The sequence below is a fragment of the Carya illinoinensis genome, chromosome 15 (assembly GCF_018687715.1).
Source record: "Carya illinoinensis cultivar Pawnee chromosome 15, C.illinoinensisPawnee_v1, whole genome shotgun sequence".
Taxonomy (NCBI): domain Eukaryota; kingdom Viridiplantae; phylum Streptophyta; class Magnoliopsida; order Fagales; family Juglandaceae; genus Carya; species Carya illinoinensis.
Window position 1 is genome coordinate 33,407,203 of NC_056766.1, and position 20,583 is coordinate 33,427,785.

At 34.1% G+C, this 20,583-nt stretch overlaps 2 protein-coding genes across 2 annotated transcripts; both read left to right on the forward strand.

Moving 5' to 3' along the window:
* The first annotated feature begins 913 nt into the window (after positions 1-913).
* LOC122295778 (disease resistance protein At4g27190-like) lies at positions 914-12,277 on the forward strand. The gene is made up of 6 exons (XM_043105014.1): positions 914-4,475; positions 5,123-5,524; positions 7,028-7,429; positions 8,934-9,338; positions 10,186-10,656; positions 11,059-12,277. Exons 1-6 carry the CDS (start codon positions 1,707-1,709, stop codon positions 11,083-11,085), a joined length of 4,476 nt encoding a protein of 1,491 aa, XP_042960948.1. The 5' UTR covers positions 914-1,706; the 3' UTR covers positions 11,086-12,277.
* A 2,266-nt stretch (positions 12,278-14,543) lies between these two features.
* On the forward strand, positions 14,544-19,778 carry LOC122296847. The gene is made up of 5 exons (XM_043106644.1): positions 14,544-15,154; positions 15,992-16,384; positions 18,810-19,017; positions 19,209-19,308; positions 19,664-19,778. The coding sequence occupies exons 1-5, from the start codon at positions 14,741-14,743 to the stop codon at positions 19,776-19,778; spliced, it is 1,230 nt and encodes a 409-aa protein (XP_042962578.1). The 5' UTR covers positions 14,544-14,740.
* The last annotated feature ends 805 nt before the right edge of the window (positions 19,779-20,583 follow it).

Consider the following 20,583-nt stretch of genomic DNA (forward strand, 5'->3'; position numbering starts at 1 on the left):
AAACTCGTGCACAGCTCTTCCCATTTTGTCCCAAGAAAGATGCTAATTTGGTGATTATTTTGGAGAAGTTGTCGTTTGGTATTTGTCAATATAGAAATGCTACTGCTTCAGAGTTGGGTTCTGATAAAATATATATATATATATATATTTATTTAATAATTAAATAAGTATTTTTAGTAATTTTATAAAAAAAATTTAAAAAGAAATTTAAAAATGTATAAAAAATAAATAAATAAATAAGAAAAAGATTTTCCCAAAAATAAAAAAAATAATTGCTGACGTGTCAAATTGACAGAAAGTGCTAATTGAGAAATTTAAAAATGTCAAGCATAAATTCGAAAAACTGAATTTACAATTAGGGAATCTTTTGAGAAATTAGATAAAGATTAAAAATTTATAAATAATGGTGAAATAGTTTGTAAATAGTATTAAAATAGTTTGAATATGAAATATTATAGTATTTTGAAAAATAATACATTGTTGACGTTGGCTGCTATATAGCCAGCCATTTTACCGTATGCGCCGCTCCAAAAGTCGACTTGCGAACACTGTACTGACCCTTGGCGTTTCAAATCGATTGCAATATTGATGAGCGCCATTGTTTTGCAGTCTTGATATTTCAGAGCAGCAAAAGAGAGGTACGTAGGTCCTTCTAATTTTGTTCATCTCTATAACTTGCTTTGGTTCTCAAATGATATTTCATTGCATTCCTCATAGCTCGTTAATTAGTGAAATACTTTTACCAACTTCTTCCTGGTAGGGAAATCCTGATATCAGGCTTCACCCATGCAGTACGTACCATTCCCCCGCCCCATAGGCAGTCTCAATTACAGATCTGGTTTGTGAATATATATATATATATATGTATGTAGGTTTTTTATGCATACTCATAATGTCAATTTAAATTATTCAACACATCAGTCTATAACATATGTAAATATCCAAGCAGAAGCTCAACTTTTGTTGAGTAATGCAATAAATGATCTTGAACTTGGTCATTTATGTTTAAAAGAACTTGCAAATCCATGCCAATAAATATTAAACAACTAGACTCTGACCCCAAAAACAAATATCTATGTGATATTTCTTCAATAGTATTTGCATTTTCACACTTATAATTATGTTAGAAAAATTTAAACTTTCAGCACAGAGCGTGGCTGGGGGACCTGACGAAGAAACCGACATATTGGTAAAAGAGAACCCGAGAGTGGTTGATCATCATTTCTCTGTTCTTGCCTTTCGGCATATTGATAATTACCATTTCTTTTCTTTTCTTTTTCATTTTTCTGGTTTTTGGTAAAACACTCTCGTTTCGTTCGGGGTTGTCGTTCTGCTTCAGTGATTCATTTTAGTACTGATCCGTCTCTACTACAATATACCACTCCCAACTCCGTTTCTGGTCTGGTATCTACATTGATATTGTGGAATCAAAAACCCTCCCGCCTAGTTTTCATCTTTCTCTTTGCTTAATTTGGTTTCCAACTTCATCCTATCGACTCGATCTTTGCTCCAGACTCCGGTCCATCAATTTCCTAAGGGGAGGTGCTCAAATTTATTTCTTTGTTTTTCCCGTGTTTTATTGCCATTGTAGTTTCAACTTCTATATCTTTCCTTGTTTTCATCAATTTGTTTGAGTTTAAAAAAAATTAAAAAAATTCCCAAAAAAAAATTAAGAGGAATCTCGTGACAGACCGTGGCAAACAAGAATGGAGATTGTTATTGCAGTTGCAGAGAGAATCGTAGAGTACACCGTTGAACCAGTTGGACGGTGGCTATGCTATTCATGTCACTACAAGAGCAACATGGAGAATCTGAAGAATCAAGTCAAAACGTTGCGGAATGCTAAGGACAGGGTTCAACACGCCATTGAAGCTGCTTCAAATAACGGCGATGAAATTGAAGATGATGTAAAAACGTGGTTGACAGAGGTGGATGGTTTTATGCATCAATTGGCCACCAAGAAATTTGGTGGAGATGAAGAAGAAGAGGAATCGAGGAACTCTAATGCATCATGCTTGAACTTGAAGCAACGACATCAGATAAGCCGGGAAGCAAAGAAGATGGCGGGTAATATTTCTGAACTTCTTGAAAATGGAAACTTTGACCGAGTTTCCTATCGTCCTGCTTCGCAAGAAATGGTGACCCCAAGAAACATGGATTACATGACCTTCGATTCGAGGATATCAATTACGAATAAAATTATGGAGGCATTGAGAGATGCTAATATCCACAAGATCGGTGTGTGGGGGTCGCCTGGAGTTGGAAAGAGTACATTGATGAAAGAAATTTTCGGGAAAGCCAAGGAAGAAGGATTATTCAATGAGGTGGCTTTGGCAAATGTGACGGACAGCGCAGACCCAATTCGTCGAATTCAAGGAGAAATTGCAGAGATGCTAGGCCTAGAGCTTGGTCCTGATAGAACTGAAATAGGAAGAGCAGCCCGTCTACGGGCGAGGTTAGAAAAAGACAAGGAGAAGAAGACACTTGTTATCTTGGATGATATATGGAAGCACCTTGATTTGGAGGAAATAGGAATTACTCCGTCCAAAAGATGCAAAGTACTACTCACATCCAGGGATCGACAGGTACTATCTTCCGAAATGGGCACCGAAGAGAACAACTTTAAACTCGACATTTTAGAAGAAGAAGCGGCATGGAACTTATTTGAAAAGATGGCAGGTGATTCTCTCAAAGATGATCTTGTAGTGCAAAGTGTAGCAATTAAGGTAGCTAAAGCGTGTGGAGGTCTTCCTATTGCACTTGTAACAGTTTCTAGGGCATTAAAGAATCAGAAGAATTTGGGAGACTGGGAGGATGCCTTGGTGGAACTAACAAGACCCCCTCCAGAGCATGACACAAGAATATGGTCACCCGTATATTCTTGTATACAGCTGAGCTATAAACATCTTGTTGGTAGAGAGCTCAAATCCCTCTTTTTGCTTTGTGCTCAACAAGGTTACTACATTTCCTATCGGGACTTGTTGAAATATGGTTTCGGTCTGTGTTTATTCCATGGCATTCATACATTGAAAGAAGCAAGAAACAGACTAGACAAATTAGTTAGAAATCTCCAAGATGCTTGTTTGCTACTACAAAGTCCACATAGCTCCGAGGAATATTACATGCATGATATTGTTCGTCATGTCGCTACAATAATTGCATCAAATGACCATAATATGTTTGTCATGAGAAGCGATGGTGGGCAAAAAGCATGGCCAGATGTCGATGCACTAAAAAGATGCGAGGCGCTTTCTGTTCTTGGTGGACAATATCCTGAAAAAATGGAATTTCCTAAATTAAGATACTTTCATGTCCAAGAGAAGTACCTGCCCACAAGCATTTTCTTCCAAGGGATAGACACGCTCGAAGTTCTGAGTTTGACGAATATGGTAGTTACATCACCGCCTTTTCCATTTCCAAACCTACGAGCATTGTGTCTAGATGGATGTAAGTTGGGAAATATTGGTAGGATTGGAAAAGTTAGCACTCTAGTAATTCTTAGTCTTGCTTATTCTAACATTTTAGGCCTCTCAAAAGAAATAGGGTCGTTGACTCATTTGCGGTTATTGGATTTGACCAATTGTGTCAAACTTCATTTGATTCCTTCTAATGTTTTGTCAAGATTGGTCAACTTAGAAGAATTGTACATGCGAAACATCTGTTTCCTATGGGAGGTTGAAGAACCCAATAATGAAGGAAAACTTGCTAGTCTTGCAGAGCTAAAGCATTTGTCGCATTTGGTCACCTTGGAGATAGATATTCGAAATGGCATGAAGTTACCGAAAGATTTGTTTTCTCAAGACCTTGAGAGATACAAGATTTGCATTGAAGATATCTGGACTTCGGCTTTTGAGGGGGAGGCCTTCTCAAGAACGTTACATTTCAAACTGAATATGAGCTTCCAATTGGACTTTGGGATCAAAATGCTACTGAAGAAGACAGAATATCTTTATTTAGACGAGTCAAACAGAACTACGAGTATCTTATATGAATTGGATAGAGAAGATTTTCAACAACTGAAGCATCTCCATATCCAAAATAATAATATTAAGCATATCCCTAATTTGAGGACACCGGCTGTTACCTTTCCTATCTTGGAGACATTTGTTTTGAAAGGAATGACTAGCTTGAAAGAAATTTGTCAGGGCAACCTTCCATTGACATCCTTCAAAAACTTGAAAGTTTTGAAGGTGGAAAGCTGTCAAAAATTAAGATTTATTTTCTCATCATCGATAGCAAGAGGCCTTTCACTACTTGAAGAATTGAACATAACAAGATGCAACATCGTGGGTGTAATATTTATGAAAGAAGAAGAAAATGGAATAGAAGAGGCCGTCGGAGATATGATGTTGTTCCATCGACTACAAACCTTGGTGCTAGAGGGTCTTCCAAAGCTCGTGAGCTTCTTAAGCACAAGAGAAACCAATTCGGAGGGCAGCCATGATCTTCAGTTGCCGCTTCTACATCATCATCAGGTACACGATTTAGTTGGCATTTCCTGTGCCCAAAGTATAATTGCATGTGCCTCTCTGTTGAATTATTAATCATAAATGGTACGAAACCTTTTTGTCTTCAAGCCTATTATTTCTTATGATCTTAATATAAAAGATCGAACAGACTTAATGCGATACTAAAGACAATACAATCAAAAGTCTTTTTAATATGTAAAGGGTTGGAGTCTTTTTAATATGTAAAGGGTTGTAATAGGTTAATAAAATAAAATAAAAAATAAAACAAAGTGATGAGATGACTCACTAGAATACGAGGAAGATGCTTAAAAATTTTATATACGTAATTAATAGATATCCTTTTTCGTAACAAAACAAATTAAGGACTAACTCATAGAAACTCTAGACCTAAATTTTAAATTCTTGAGTGTAAATAACTTTTAGGGATTATCGTGCTGGAAAATTTTCCTTGAGTTATAGGAAAGTACACATAAAAAACTTTGTCAAGGACATGTGCATCCTCGAAATTCCGGACTTAATTCCCGGCAGTTGGTCCAATAAAAAAAATTATAGCTATGATACAGTCGTTCTCCTGTTTAATTGTGCCTATTTTCAAATTGGAAGCATTGAAATCTTGAGTGTCTTTAACTAACATGATGGACTTAATCCTGCAGCTTTCCTTCCCTAGTTTGAAAGAACTGCATTTGCGAGATCTGCCCAGAATAAAGCATGTTTGGAGTAAAGAAGTCTTCAGGTTTCAAGATTTTCGTGTGCTACTTCATTTTCATGTTAAGGGATGTGGGAGTTTGGAAAGTTTGTTTCCAGCAGCCTCAGTGTCTACAAGTCTCCCGCAATTGAAGTCTCTCGAGATAGAGGAGTGTGGGGTAATGGAGGAAATTGTTGAGAGAGAAGACGGGACAGATCCAACAGCGAGGCTTTTGTTCCCCAGCCTAAATTTTCTAAGGCTTGATGGATTGCCAAAACTCAAGAGTTTTTACCAAGGACTGCGTACTTTGGAATCGTCGTCTTCTACGGTATTACATGAGCAGGGAGGCACACTTTTCGGGGTTGAAGAGGTAACAGTCCAATCAACCTCTCTCTCTCTCTCTCTCAAAATTTACAGCGATAGAACTGCTGGTTCATTTTTTGGATTAGTAATGGTACAGTCACAACTTCTTGCTATTATACATAATTATTACATATTATTTTTTTTCAATTTTTATTATTTTTTTCTTGTATTAAATATTTAATATATAAATAATAAATAGAAAATTTTAATTAGTTTAAAAAAAATATTAAAAAAATAATTTCTTTAAAAAAATTAGTGTGGGGGAGTTTTGAGAGGTTGAGTAGCATTACTATATATAGTTATATATTGTGTAAGTGGTATTCAGTTATTTTAAAAAAGAGTAATATTTATTATTAAAAAAATAATATTAAATATAATTATGGATTGGAGAACCGTTGCACACTTTTAAAAAAAAAATTAAAGTCTATTATTAAAAAATTATTATATTTATACACTTTTAATGAAACGAGCATACTATAATGCTTGTACATTTCATGACTGTAAATATTATTTTTTTATTAAAAAATTAAACTTTTTTCATATAAATTTCGTATTTATTTTTTATTTTTTCAAAATGATAAGTGTTACTTGCAAACTCTTTTTATTTTGACGTACGGGATGACGCTACATGATCAAACGAGAATTGGGACTTAAAATTAAGGGCATTGGTGTTTTTCTCTTTTTTTACTAAAACAATTTGTGAATATTTTTAAAAAATATTACATAATAAACAAAAAAATTCTTTCTTCTTAAAAAAAAAAAAATAATAATCCGTACACTTTATCAATACATTTTGTAATTGGAAGTATCATTTTCCATCTTAAATTTCTATGTAAATCTAATAATCTATGTCTACAGCTTCTCTCTCTTGTAGAATTGTTAAGGAATAAAGTTTAACGATAGTGATAGGGTTGCTATCTTATTATTATCTATTTACTATTTATAATGTATTTAAAGTTTTTTATTTTTTTATCATTTTGTTTTAAGTATTTTTTTGACATCCTTAATTATTAAGAGAAAAATAAAAATAAAAATTTTATTAGTAGTCACTTATTTAATCATTAAATAAATTAAAATATTTAAAAATATAAAATACAAAAAGAATAGTAAATGGATAATATGAGAATAATAACCCTATCATTATCCAAAGTAAAAAGTCACCGCGACTTTGCTGTCCGTCACCAAGACTTGGTGTCCATGATGGTTCCAACATCTTTTTTATTTTTAACTTAATGATAAGAAAATATTTTTTTAATTATTTGTAAATTTTTTAAAATGTTTAAGAATATAAAAAAGTAAATTAAAGAAAATTAAAAAAAAAAAAAATTAGCCTTATCGGACCATCCTTGGGCTACACCATCCATAGGTGCAGCACTACTCATTTGTTAATGAGGCTTCTAATTACATGTATAGCAATAAGACACTCGTTTCCCTATCTAATTTTGCCTATTTCCAAATTCCAGCACTGAAATCTTGAGCGTCTTTAACTAACATGAGGGACTTCCTGCAGCTATCCTTCCCTAGTTTGGAAGCACTGCATTTGCGAGATCTGCCCAGAATAAAGCATGTTTGGAGTAAAGAAATCTTCGGCTTCCAAGATTTTCGTGTTCTACTTCATTTTCATGTTAAGGGATGTGAGAGTTTGGAAAGTTTGTTTCCAGCAGCCTCAGTGGCTACAAGTCTAACGCAATTGAAGTCTCTCGAGGTAGAAGATTGTGGGGTAATGGAGGAAATTGTCACGAGAGAAGACGGGACAGATCCAACAACAAGGCTTTTGTTCCCCAGCCTAAATGTTCTAAGACTTGATGGGTTGCTAAAACTCAAGTGGTTTTACCAAGGGGTGCTTACTTTGGAATCGTCATCGTCCAAGGAATTACATGAGCAGGGAGGCACACTTTTCGGGCTGGAAGAGGTAACACCGTAACAGTCCAATCAACCCCTCTCTCTCTCTCTCTCTCTCTCTTAAAATTTATAGCAATAGAACTGCACATTTCTTCATTTATTTGGCTATATGGGATGACGCTATATCCATTGAGAATAGAGACTGAAAAGGATATCGGTATTGGGTAAGGCTACTGTGCCGCCCCAAACATACAGCTGGGCAGTTTTTTTTTTTATTTTTTATTTTTTTAATTTTTTATTTCATATTTTTTAATCACTTTCTTAATCATTAAGTAAATAAAAAAATACATCAATACACTTAAAATCACTTTCTTAATCACTAAGTAAAAAAAAAAAAATTTTTTTTGCCCAGTGGTCAACCCCAGGCGGCAAAATAGCTTTTTCTTATCGGTATTATATTTTTATGTTTTTTCTATTAAAAAAACATTTTTGTGAATATCTTTTTTGAAAAAACATTAAATAATAAATATACATTTGCTTTCTCTCTCTGAATTTTCTATGTAAATCTATGTCTATAGATTCTCTGTCTTGTGGATTTGTTAAGGAAAAAGCTAAAAGTCACCGATGATGGGTCAGATTTTTTTTTTTTAACTTATAATGATGATTAAGAAAGTATTTTTTAATAATGTTGTAATTTTTTTTTTAAATATTTAAGAGTATAAAAAAATTGAATACAAAAAAATTAGCCTTATCGAGATCCATTTAACAGATGAGTGGGTGTAGCACTATTCATATGTTAATGACACTTCTAATTAGATGTATTCTTGCCTCAAAAGTTTCTCGGTTACTGTATATGATATCAGGCCCTATTTAAATAGTGAGATGAGATAAGATGATTTTAAATAAAAGTTAAAAATTGAGTAAAATATTATTAGAATATTATTATATTATTTTGTAATTTGAAAAAGTTAAATTGAAATTTGAAAATGTTAAGTTGTTTATTGTATTTTGTATATAAATTTGAAAAAATTGTAATGATGAGATGAAATGTAATAAATTGAGACAGTTTCTTAATCCAAAAGGAGCATTAAAGTTTTGTTTATTTTCGCAGATGAGATGAGTTGAGATAGAAGTTAAAAATTAAATAACATATTGTTAGAATATATTTTTTAATATTATTTTTGTTTTGTATTTGAAAAAGTTGAATTTTTTTTTATATTATTTTGAGTAAAAATTTAAAAAAGTTGTAATGATTAGATGATATATGATAAAAACTTTTATGAAAACAAATGAGGCATAAGACTTGATTTGAATAGTGAATTGAGATCATAAGAGTTGGAAGTTGAAATAAAAAATTAAAAGTTTAATAAAATATTACTAAAATATTATTTTTTAAGATTTGAAAATATTGAATTGTTTATTAAATTTTGTTTGAAAATTTTAAAAAATAATTAGATAATATGAATTAATATAGTTTCACCATCAAGACAAGACCTAAACATGGATTCTGCTCTCCTCAAACCAATTTTCTGTGCTCTGCTCTACCTTTAATTGAAACAAGGGACTTCATGCAGGTTGACTTTCCTAATTTGACAAAACTGAATCTACGTGGTCTACCAAAACTGAGAAACATATTGAATATCAAGGACTCCCATCAACGCCATAAGTACAGCTTTCAAAAGCTACTTGATATTGATGTTTCATTGTGTAAGAGTTTGGAAAGTTTGTTTCCTGCAGCCTTAGCTGCTGCAAGTCTACCGCAATTGAAGTCTCTAAAGATAGTAGATTGTGGGGTAATGGAGGAAATTGTCGCGGGAGAAGACCGGACAGATCCAACAACGAGGCTTTTGTTCCCCAGCCTAAATGTTCTAAGACTTGATGGGTTGCTAAACCTCAAGTGGTTTTACCAAAGGGGGCGTACTTTGGAATCGTCGTCATCCAAGGAATTACATGAGCAGGGAGGCACGCTTTTTGAAGAGGTAACACTGTTACAGTTCAACCAACCCCTCTCTCTCTCTCTCTCTCTCTCTCTCTCTCTCTAAATTTACAGCAATAGAACCGCTCATTCATTTATTTTGCTACATGGGAATGATTGAATATCTTTTTTGAAAAAACATTAAATAATAAACGTACAAATGCTTTCTTTTTTTTTTTTTAAAAAAAAAGCACTAATCCGCACACTTTATCAGTACATTTTGTATGTGCAGGTATTATTTTCCATCTGAAATTTCAATGTAATTCTATGTCTATAGATTCTCTCTCTCTTGTGGATTTGTTATGGAAAAAGCTAAAAGTCACCGAGATTGATGGGTCTAACACTTTCTTTTTTTTAACTTAAAAAGATTAAGAAAGTATTTTTTAATAATATTGTCAATTTTTTTTAAATATTTAAAAGAATAAAAAATTGAATGAAAGAAACATAGAAGCATTTAGCTGCATCGAGACTCATCATCGGGATACACTCTCAGTGGTTGTAACACCACTCATTTGTTCATAATGCTTCTAATTACATGAATTCTTGTCTCAGTTTCTAGTTTACTATATATGACATTAAGACTTGATTTAAATAGTGAATTGAGATGAGAATAGTTGAGATAAAAATTAAATGTGAAAAAAATATAGTTAAAATATTATTCTTATTTTAAGATTTGAAAATATTGAATTGTTTATTGTATTTTATTTGAAATTTTGAAAAAATTATAATAATCAGATGATATGAATTGAGAAGATTTTACTGTCAAGACAATAAGCATGCATGTAGCTCCACCAACCAACTTTATCTACTCTTCTCTACCTTTAATTGAAACAAGGGACTTAATCCTGCAGGTTGCCTTTCCTAATTTGACAAATCTGGATTTATGTGGTCTACCCAAAATCAAGCATGTATGGAGTAAAGATCCACAAACAATTCTCGGGTTTCAGGATCTAAAAGAAATAAATGTTCGGGAATGTGCAAGTCTTAAAAGTTTGTTTCCAGCCTCGGTTGGTGGACTTCTTAAGCAATTGGAGATGATTAGAATTAATAACTGTGGGGTGGAGGAAATTGTTGGGGCTGAAGGAGAAGAAGCAGTGGGAAGGACGTTGGTGTTCGAGTTCCCTCGAGTAACTTGTTTGCATCTTACAAATTTACCAACACTCGAGTGTTTTTACAACGGAGTGTATACTTCAAAATGGCCAATGCTGAGAAATATGTTGATTGATAGATGCGAGAAAGTTGAGGATTATGATTCCAACGTTGTGAGTACAGTTAAAAAGGGGCAATCTCAGAAGTCAATTGAACAACACCTTTTCGATAAGGTAAGTGACTATAAATTATTTAGCTCCCCTGAGATTTTTAGTAGAACTCAATTACTGACATCATTTCCATGAAAGTGAATGAAAATTTTACATCCTAATATTATAAAATTTAGTTAACTGATCTTTCTAAATTATAAATTTAATTACAATATTAATCATTACTTCTCTTCTTATTTTATAATAATGATCATTGCATCGTAAAAGCCAGAGCCTCAAACTGAAAGTCACTTTTACAAATACATGATGAAATGTATTTATTTTGATCAAACGAATAAAAGTCCTTAATTTGAATTGTTTATTTATTTTTTTATTAATTTAAAAGAAGCCGAGCTCTCAAGTTAAAATATATCTGTTTGTGTGGGATGGGGTATGTGTTAACCACTCTTCTGACGAATTTTACAGCTCTCATTCTCGAGGTTGGGGAGATAAAGACTCGAAATTCGAAGAATATAAGTTGGAAATTATGAGCCGGAATGTCACTATTCGAAAATTGTGGCATTCTTGTTCCGCAAGGTGTTTGCACTCCGTGGAATCTTCACGTCTTAAAGCAGCATGAATGGAAAAATCTTGGTACAGATTCAAGGTTTTGAATGACGTGCGGTACTGGTACGGGCGATACTTCGGCCGAGAAAAATAGGTATTTCATATCAAGTTAAATATTGATGGGCTTTTTCTAAGAACTTCAAGTCTTGCTAAAAAAAAACAAAAAAAAGGTATTTCATATCAAGCTCAATAGTGAAGGACGAACTCTCTGGATAAAAAACCAAAGAAAAAAAAAAAGGAAAAAGAAAAAAAAAAAGAAAAAAAGAAAAAAAAGAAGAAAGAAGTAAAACTTAGAATTGGGAACCCATTTTCGGAGAAATGTTTGATATTTTGAGATTTATTATATTTTGAGGAAAGGTCCCGTGTTTTGGGAGATTGAAACTCTCATTATATTTTGATGACTATGTTTCTTAAGGTTAATGTGACAATGTTTGAAAAAACGTTTTTAAGTTTTAGTATCATGTGCTATGCAATTGTCTGCAGCATTGCTTAGATTACTTGACCTTTTATTTTATTCTGCTGCATATTTAGTGTATATTGCTAGTATAATTAGGAGCATTGCATATTATCTGTCATGTATGAGGAATGTGTAGTTTTGTGTTACATATCTCGACGTTTCAATCACCGCCAAATCCCAAGCAAAGGCTGAGGGTGCCACATTGTCTATTCTAGTGTTTCCCACTTGAAGCTAAGCAACTGGGCGGCTTGGGTTGTGGCTTACGGAGGGCAGAATGATTCCCTTGTTTCGATGGGGTGCAAACAGAGCACCCTGTCTAGAGCTTTTCGGTGGCTGGGTACAGTGGTTATTTGAGGGAGGAGCTATGACATGGTTGGCTTTGCTTTGGGGTGGGGAGGCTGCTGGACATAATAGAGGTTGTCTATTATGACTATGGGGAGGTGTGTGGGTGAAACTTCGTGGGAGGTTGCGGTGTGGATAAACTACACAGTGGGGTTACTTTTTGGTGGTGGTGGTTAACGACACACGTGGAGGGGCCGTGGTGCTCGTGGCTAGCTGTTGATGAGCATATGAGAGGTGGAATGGTGGTGCAGCAGCAAGGCACGTTGGGACTATCGTGCCTTTGTTTCTCTCAGTCAGGTGTAGTGGTGGAGTGCTTTAGGTAGTTTTCCTATATGTTGTGATGATGATCACTGTGTGTATATATATATATATATATATATAGATGATTGGAGACCCTAGAGAAATATGAGAGAGAGAAATGTGCATGTGTGGTGAACGTGGTGAAGGGCAACTAGAAACTAACTAGGGGTCGAAAATAAAAGATCTACCACAATGCACAGGGCTACATAATATATATATATATATATATATATATATATATATATATAACACGTGGGTTTAAGAATTTTAATGGGAATGGGACTCTAGAGGTGTAACCCTAATCCGTTTGAAATTGATAACAAACATTATAAAAAAACAAATCATGGGCTAGATTCATATTGGCAACTCAATGCCCAATCATCCTACAAAACTTAAAAAAGGAAAAATAGGACAATGAATTCAAACACTCACACAGTAAGCAACCCCATGATCCTAAATAAAAGAGCATGATTAGTCTGAGATTGAATAGCAATTGGTGGCATGGTACTTGGATGGGTCGTGGAAGTCCTTACAAGATGTACTCAGCCTCAATTCCGTGTACATTTTTGAAAGCCAATCAACGTGCTTAGATACTGGAGAAGTAGCAAACCACTTGACCTGCTCTCCTACATAGTAATTAGAATACTCGGAGACATTGTCCTCAAGAGGTTTGCCATGCTCCCTAATCAACATAAGGCTTGAATCTAAACACCAATATTTGTGTTTAGATAAGGAGAGTCCAACCATTGGCTAACTAATCGTAGGAAACTTGCTAATAAGAAGGGAAAATGCATCTGATTAACGAAGATGATGTGGAGAATGTATAGGATATTGGGGGAGGCATTGTTTGGATCGGGAGGTGGTTTCACCTCATCTCATCTTATCTTATCTTATTTATCATTATAAAATTTTCTAATTCCCACACAAAATATAATAAATAATTCAACTTTTTTAAATCTCAATTCAACTTTTTCGAATTCCAAAACAATAATAATAATATTTTATTTAACTTTTATCTTTTGCAATAGTAATGGTACAGTCACACAACTTCTTGCTATTATACATAATTTTTACATATTAGTTTTTTTTTCAATTTTTATTATTTTTTTATTTTATTAAATATTTAATATATAAATAATGAATAGAAAATTTTAATTAGTTTAAAAAATAATAAACTCAAAAATAATATTAAAAAAATAATTTCCTTTAAAAAAAAAAATTAATGTGTGGAGTTTTGAGAGGTTGAGTAGTATTACTATATATGGTTATATATTGTGTAAGTGTTATTCAGTTATTTTGAAAAAGAGTAAAATTTATTATTAAAAAAATAATATTAAATAAAATTATGGATTGGAGAAGCATTGCGCACTTCTTTTAAAAAAATTAAAATCTATTATTAAAAAATTATTATATTTATTCACTTTTAATGAAACGAGTGTACAATGTTTGTGCATTTTATGATTGTAAATATTATTTTTTTTATTAAAAATTAAACTTTTTTCATATAAATTTCGTAATTATTTATTTATTTTTTTTAAAATGATAAGTGTTACTTGCAAACTCTTTTTATTTTGACGTACGGGATGATGCTACATGATTAAACGAGAATTGGGACTTAAAATTAAGGGCATTGGTGTTTTTCTCTTTTTTTACTAAAACAATTTGTGAATATTTTTTAAAAAAAATATTACATAATAAACAAACAAATGCTTTCTTTTTTTCAAAAAAAAAATAAAAAATCCGTACACTTTACAATACATTTTGTAATTGGAAGTATCATTTTCCATCTGAAATTTCTATGTAAATCTAATAATCTATGTCTACAGCTTCTCTCCCTTGTAGAATTGTTAAGGAATAAAGTTTAACGATAGTGATAGGGTTGCTATCTTATTAGTATTTATTTACTATTTATAATGTATTTGAAGTTTTTTATTTTTTTATCATTTTGTTTTAAGTATTTTTTTGACATCCTTAATTATTAAGAGAAAAATAAAAAAAATAATTTTATCAGTAGTCACTTATTTAATCATTAAATAAAGTAAAATATTTAAAAATATAAAATACAAAAAGAATAGTAAATGGATAATAAGAGAATAATAATCCTATCATTATCCAAAGTTAAAAATCACCAAGACTTTGGTGTCCATGACGGTTACAACATCGTTTTTATTTTTAACTTAATGATAATAAAATATTTTTTTTAATTATGTTGTAAATTTTTTAAAATGTTTAAGAATATAAAAAAGTAAATTAAAGAAAATTAAAAAAAAAAAAAATTAGCCTTATCGGACCATCCTTGGGCTACACCATCCATAGGTGTAGCACTACTCATTTGTTAATGAGGCTTCTAATTACATGTATAGCAATAAGACACTCGTTTCCCTATCTAATTTTGCCTATTTCCAAATTCCAGCACTGAAATCTTGAGCGTCTTTAACTAACATGAGGGACTTCCTGCAGCTATCCTTCCCTAGTTTGGAAGTACTGCATTTGCGAGATCTGCCCAGAATAAAGCATGTTTGGAGTAAAGAAATATTCAGGTTTCAAGATTTTCCTGTTCTACTTCATTTTCATGTCAAGGGATGTGAGAGTTTGGAAAGTTTGTTTCCAGCAGCCTCAGTGGCTACAAGTCTACCGCAATTGAAGTCTCTAAAGATAGTAGATTATGGGGTAATGGAGGAAATTGTCGCGGGAGAAGACCGGACAGATCCAACAACGAGGCTTTTGTTCCCCAGCCTAAATGTTCTAAGACTTGATGGGTTGCTAAACCTCAAGTGGTTTTACCAAAGGGTGCGTACTTTGGAATCGTCGTCATCCAAGGAATTACATGAGCAGGGAGGCACGCTTTTTGAAGAGGTAACACTGTTACAGTTCAATCAACCCCTCTCTCTCTCTCTCTCTCTCTAAATTTACAGCAATAGAACTGCTCATTCATTTATTTTGCTATATGGGAATGATTGAATATCTTTTTTGAAAAAACATTAAATAATAAACGTACAAATGCTTTCTTTTTTTTTTTTTTAAAAAAAAAGCACTAATCCGCACACTTTATCAGTACATTTTGTATGTGCAGGTATTATTTTCCATCTGAAATTTCAATGTAATTCTATGTCTATAGATTCTCTCTCTCTTGTGGATTTGTTATGGAAAAAGCTAAAAGTCACCGAGATTGATGGGTCTAACACTTTCTTTTTTTAACTTAAAAAGATTAAGAAAGTATTTTTTAATAATATTGTCAATTTTTTTTTAAATATTTAAAAGAATAAAAAATTAAATGAAAGAAACATAGAAGCATTTAGCCGCATCGAGACTCATCATCGGGATACACTTTCAGTGGTTGTAACACCACTCATTTGTTCATAATGCTTCTAAATACATGAACTCTTGTCTCAGTTTCTAGGTTACAATATATGACATTAAGACTTGATTTAAATAGTGAATTGAGATGAGAATAGTTGAGATGAAAATTAAAATATGAAAAAAATATAGTTAAAATATTATTCTTATTTTAAGATTTGAAAATATTGAATTGTTTATTGTATTTTATTTGAAATTTTGAAAAAATTATAATAATCAGATGATATGAATTGAGAAGATTTTATTGTCAAGACAATAAGCATGCATGTAGCTCCACCAACCAACTTTATCTACTCTTCTCTACCTTTAATTGAAACAAGGGACTTAATCCTGCAGGTTGCCTTTCCTAATTTGACAAATCTGGATTTATGTGGTCTACCCAAAATCAAGCATGTATGGAGTAAAGATCCACAAACAATTCTCAGGTTTCAGGATCTAAAAGAAATAAATGTTCGGGAATGTGCAAGTCTTAAAAGTTTGTTTCCAGCCTCGGTTGGTGGACTTCTTAAGCAATTGGAGAGCATTAGAATTAATGACTGTGGGGTGGAGGAAATTGTTGGGGCTGAAGGAGAAGAAGCAGTGGGAAGGACGTTGGTGTTCGAGTTCCCTCGAGTAACTCGTTTGCATCTTACAAATTTACCAAGACTCGAGTGTTTTTACAACGGAGAGCATACTTCAAAATGGCCGATGCTGAGAAATAGGTTGATTGATAGGTGCGAGAAAGTTGAGGTAAGTGACTATAAATTATTTAGCTCCCCAGAGATTTTTAGAAGAACTCAAATACTGACATCATTTTCATGAAAGCGAATGAAAATTTTACATCCTAATATTATAAAATTTAGTTAACTGATCTTTGTAGATTATAAATTTAATTACAATATTAATCATTACTTCTCTTCTTATTATATAATAATGATCATTACATCATAAAAGCCAAAGGCTCAAACTGGAAGTCACTTTTACAAATACATGATGAAATGTATTTATTTTGATCAAACGAATAAAAGTGCTTAATTTGAGTTGTTTAGTTTTCTTTTTATTTGAAAGTAATTTATATATCTAGAACATTTTTTTTTTTTATTAATTTAAAAGAAGCCGAGCTCTCAAGTTAAAATATATCTATTTGTGTGGGATGGGGTATGTGTTAACCACTCTTCTGACGAATTTTACAGCTCTAATTCTCGAGGTTGGGGAGATAAAGACTCCCAATTCGGAGAATAGAAGTTGGAAATTATGAGCCGGAATGTCACTATTCGAAAATTGTGGCGTTCTTGTTCCGCAAGGTGTTTGCACTCCGTGGAATCTTCACGTCTTAAAGCAGCATTGATGGAAAAATCTTGGTACAGATTCAAGGTTTGGAATAACGTGCGGTACTGGTACGAGCGATACTTCGGCCGAGAAAAATAGGTATTTCATGTCAAGTTAAATATTGATGGGATTTTTCTAAGAACTTCAAGTCTTGCTTTTTATTAAAATAAAAAAAAAAGAAAAAAAAAGAAAAAAAAAAAAAGAGAAGGTATTTCATAACAAGTTCAATGGTGAAGGACGAACCCTCTGGATAAAAAAAAAAAAAAAAAAAAAAAAAAAAGTTAGAATTGGGACCCCATTCTTGGAGAAATGTTTGATATTTTGAGACTTATTATATTTTGAGGAAAGATCCCGTGTTTTGGGAGATTGAAACTTGTACTGTATTTTGATGACTATGTTTCTTAAGGTTAATGTGACAATGTTTGGGAAAATGTTTTTTAAGTTTCAATATCATGTGCTATGCAACTGCCAGCGACATTGCTTAGATTACTTGACCTTTTATTATATTCTGTTGCATATTTAGTGCATATTGCTAATATAACTAGGAGTATTGCATATTATCTGTCATGTATGAGGAGTGTGTAATCTTGTATTACATGTCTCGACGTTTCAATCATCGCCAAATCTCGAAAAAGGGCTGAGGGTGCCACATTGTCTCTCCTAGTGCTTCCTGCTTGAAGCTAAGCAACTAGGTGGCCTGGGTTGTGGCTTATGGTGGGGAGAATGATTCCCTTGTGATGGGGTGCAAACAGAGCACCCCGTCCAGAGCTTTTCGGTGGCTGGGTACGATGGTGATTTGAGGGAGGAGCTGTGACATGGTTGGCTTTGCTTTGGTGTGGGGAGGCTGCAGGACATAACAGAGGTTGTTTGTTATGGCTAAGGGGAGGTCATGAGGGTGAAACTTCGTGGGAGGTTGCAGCGTGGACGAACTCGAGAGTGGGATTACTTTTCGGTGGTGGTGGTTAATGACACACGTGGAGGGACCATGGTGCTCGTGGCTAGCTGTTGATGAGCGTAGGAGAGGTGGAATGGTGGTGCAGCGGAAAGGCACATTGGGACTATCATGGCTTTGTTTCTCTTAGTTAGGTGCGGCGACGGAGTGCTTTGGGTAGTTTTCCTATATGTTGTGATGAGGATACGTGTGTGTGTGTGTGTGTATATATATATATATATATAGATGATTGGAGACCCTAGAGAGATATGAGAGGGAGAAACGTGCATGTGTGGTGTACGTGGTGAAGGGCAACTAGAAACTAACTAGGGGTTGAAAATAAAAGATCCACCACAATGCACATGGCTACATTATATATATATATATATATATATATATAACACGTGGGTTTAACAATTTTAATGGGAATGGGACTCTAGACACTACAACAAACTTAGCTTTTTGCTGCGATTTTTAATTCCTGCAGGTCTTTTTGGTCGCAACTAGGCAACCATTACCTTTCATGTATCTCTTTTCCGTCCAGTTAGTGTCTCGCCGTCAAACATCCATTTTTTGAGGCGTAATTCATGCGCCGCACAAGTACTCGTAGCTAAAACACTAGTAAAGTGCGTCACTTTGTGGAGACGCCGATAGATCAAATATTTGCCGCGATAACATTTTGCCCCAAAATACGAATTCATTATAACTCGGGATTAAGTTATTCTAGTCGTGGCAAAAAAGGAAGTACCGGATTCAGAGTACACACATCTTTCAATGCATGACGTGTACTCCTTCACAAAAAGCACATGTGAAGACAGCAAGGCTCTGACATTATAATAAAAAATTAATATAATGGTGAAATGATGGCTGCTGATAGCTGTCAACTGGATTCAGAGTACATGCTTTCAAACATAGAAGGCGAGGGAGAAGGCAAAATTTAAGCGGGATAGATGTTTGAATGTTTCTAATTACCAAGGCATGAAAAATCTATCAAATGGCGAATTGCTGAAGCTAACCACAGGTCTTGCTCAACCTTTTCTGTTGGCCGGCGTACTTCTCCTTGACAAATTATCCCGGGGTGTTATACTTGAGAAATTAGCACCCAACTGTTATATCCGAGAAGGTTAACCATTCTGTCCGGCCTCCCAACTTGGTTTTTTCATCCTTCATGGTTTTTAGCTTTTGCACAACTTCAGTAAATATTGCAGAAGACAGTTTAAACTATTGTTCAACCTCCATATGCAGTAGTAGTTTACTGCTTCATTTAACTTGCTTTCTAATGGAAAGTATTATTTTGGTTTGACCATTGTGCAGCAGAAAGGATTCAGTCGGAGAGAGAGGGAGAGGCAGAGGAGCTTTTGGACCAGGTCGAGCTTGCATCCTATGGAACGACACCCGTAGCCAGAAGAAGCAGGTTGGACTTTGAGAGATGAAGCTGTCGTGGACTCCGATGACTCCACTCAAGCCCCAGATGATGTACATTCACCAATATGCATGCGCAGTCTCAATTAGGAGGACCATTTCCTCATATGTACAGATCATAAAGCTTGGAAATTAATTTAGGTCCATTTGACAGTGCCTAAATTACCGGCTGCCCCAGATAATTTTACACCCAAATTTGAGTAATGACTGCAACAATCGTCCAGTGATTGGAAAAAAATTTTCCAGCAAATTCATCCCCATTGCGCCGAAAAACCCAAATAAAAACAACCCAGGAATGTTGAATCTGCGATATGGGGAAACACCTTTAATGGCCTTTTGTGTCGCAGATCGCTTTTTCTCTGGCGATTGCTTAAACTGCAGCTAACTTCACTGGCGGATCTCAATCGCGGAGATCAAGTTTTATCTTCCCGACGAACGAACAAGCGCAGGGAGTCGTCTTAGATTTTGCGGCGCACATTTAGATTTGGTGGAAAGAAATAGTGGCGGCAACGGGCTTGCCTTTCTCGGCGTGTTGATCGACAGAAATAGCCTCATTTCTTCCGCGGTTTCGTTTCGGCGAAAAACAGAGCTTATGTCAGGCTTATTTCCTGGCGGTTTGCCTGCGATGAAAAAATCGTGGCTTAATAGATTTTGCCACAGTTTTTCTACTTTTTACGACATATCTTGAGCGCCGTAAAAAGCATGACCTCTTGTAGTGAGAGGTGTAACCCTATTCCGTTTGAAATTACTAACAAACATTTTAAAAAAACAAATCATGGGCTAGATTCATATTGGCAACTCAATGGCCAATCATTCTACAAAACTTAAAAAAGGAAAAATAGGACAATGAATTCAAACACTCACATAGTAAGCAACCCCATGATCCTAAATAAAAGAGCATGATTAGTCTGAGATTGAATAGCAATTGATGGCATGGTACTTGGATGGGTTGTGGAAGTCCTTATAAGATGTCCTCAGCCTCAATTCTGTGTACATTTTTGAAAGCCAATTAGCATGCTTAGATACTGGAGAAGTAGCAAACCACTTGACCTGCACTCCTACAAAGTAATTAGAATACTCAGAGACATTGTCCTCAAGAGGTTTGCCATGCTCCCTAATCAACACAAGGCTAGGATAAGGAGAGTCCAACCATTGGCTAACTAATCGTAGGAAACTTGCTAATAAGAAGGGAAAATGCATCCGATTAATGAAGATGATGTAAAGAATGTATAGGATATTGGGGGCAGGCATTGTTTGGATTGGGAGG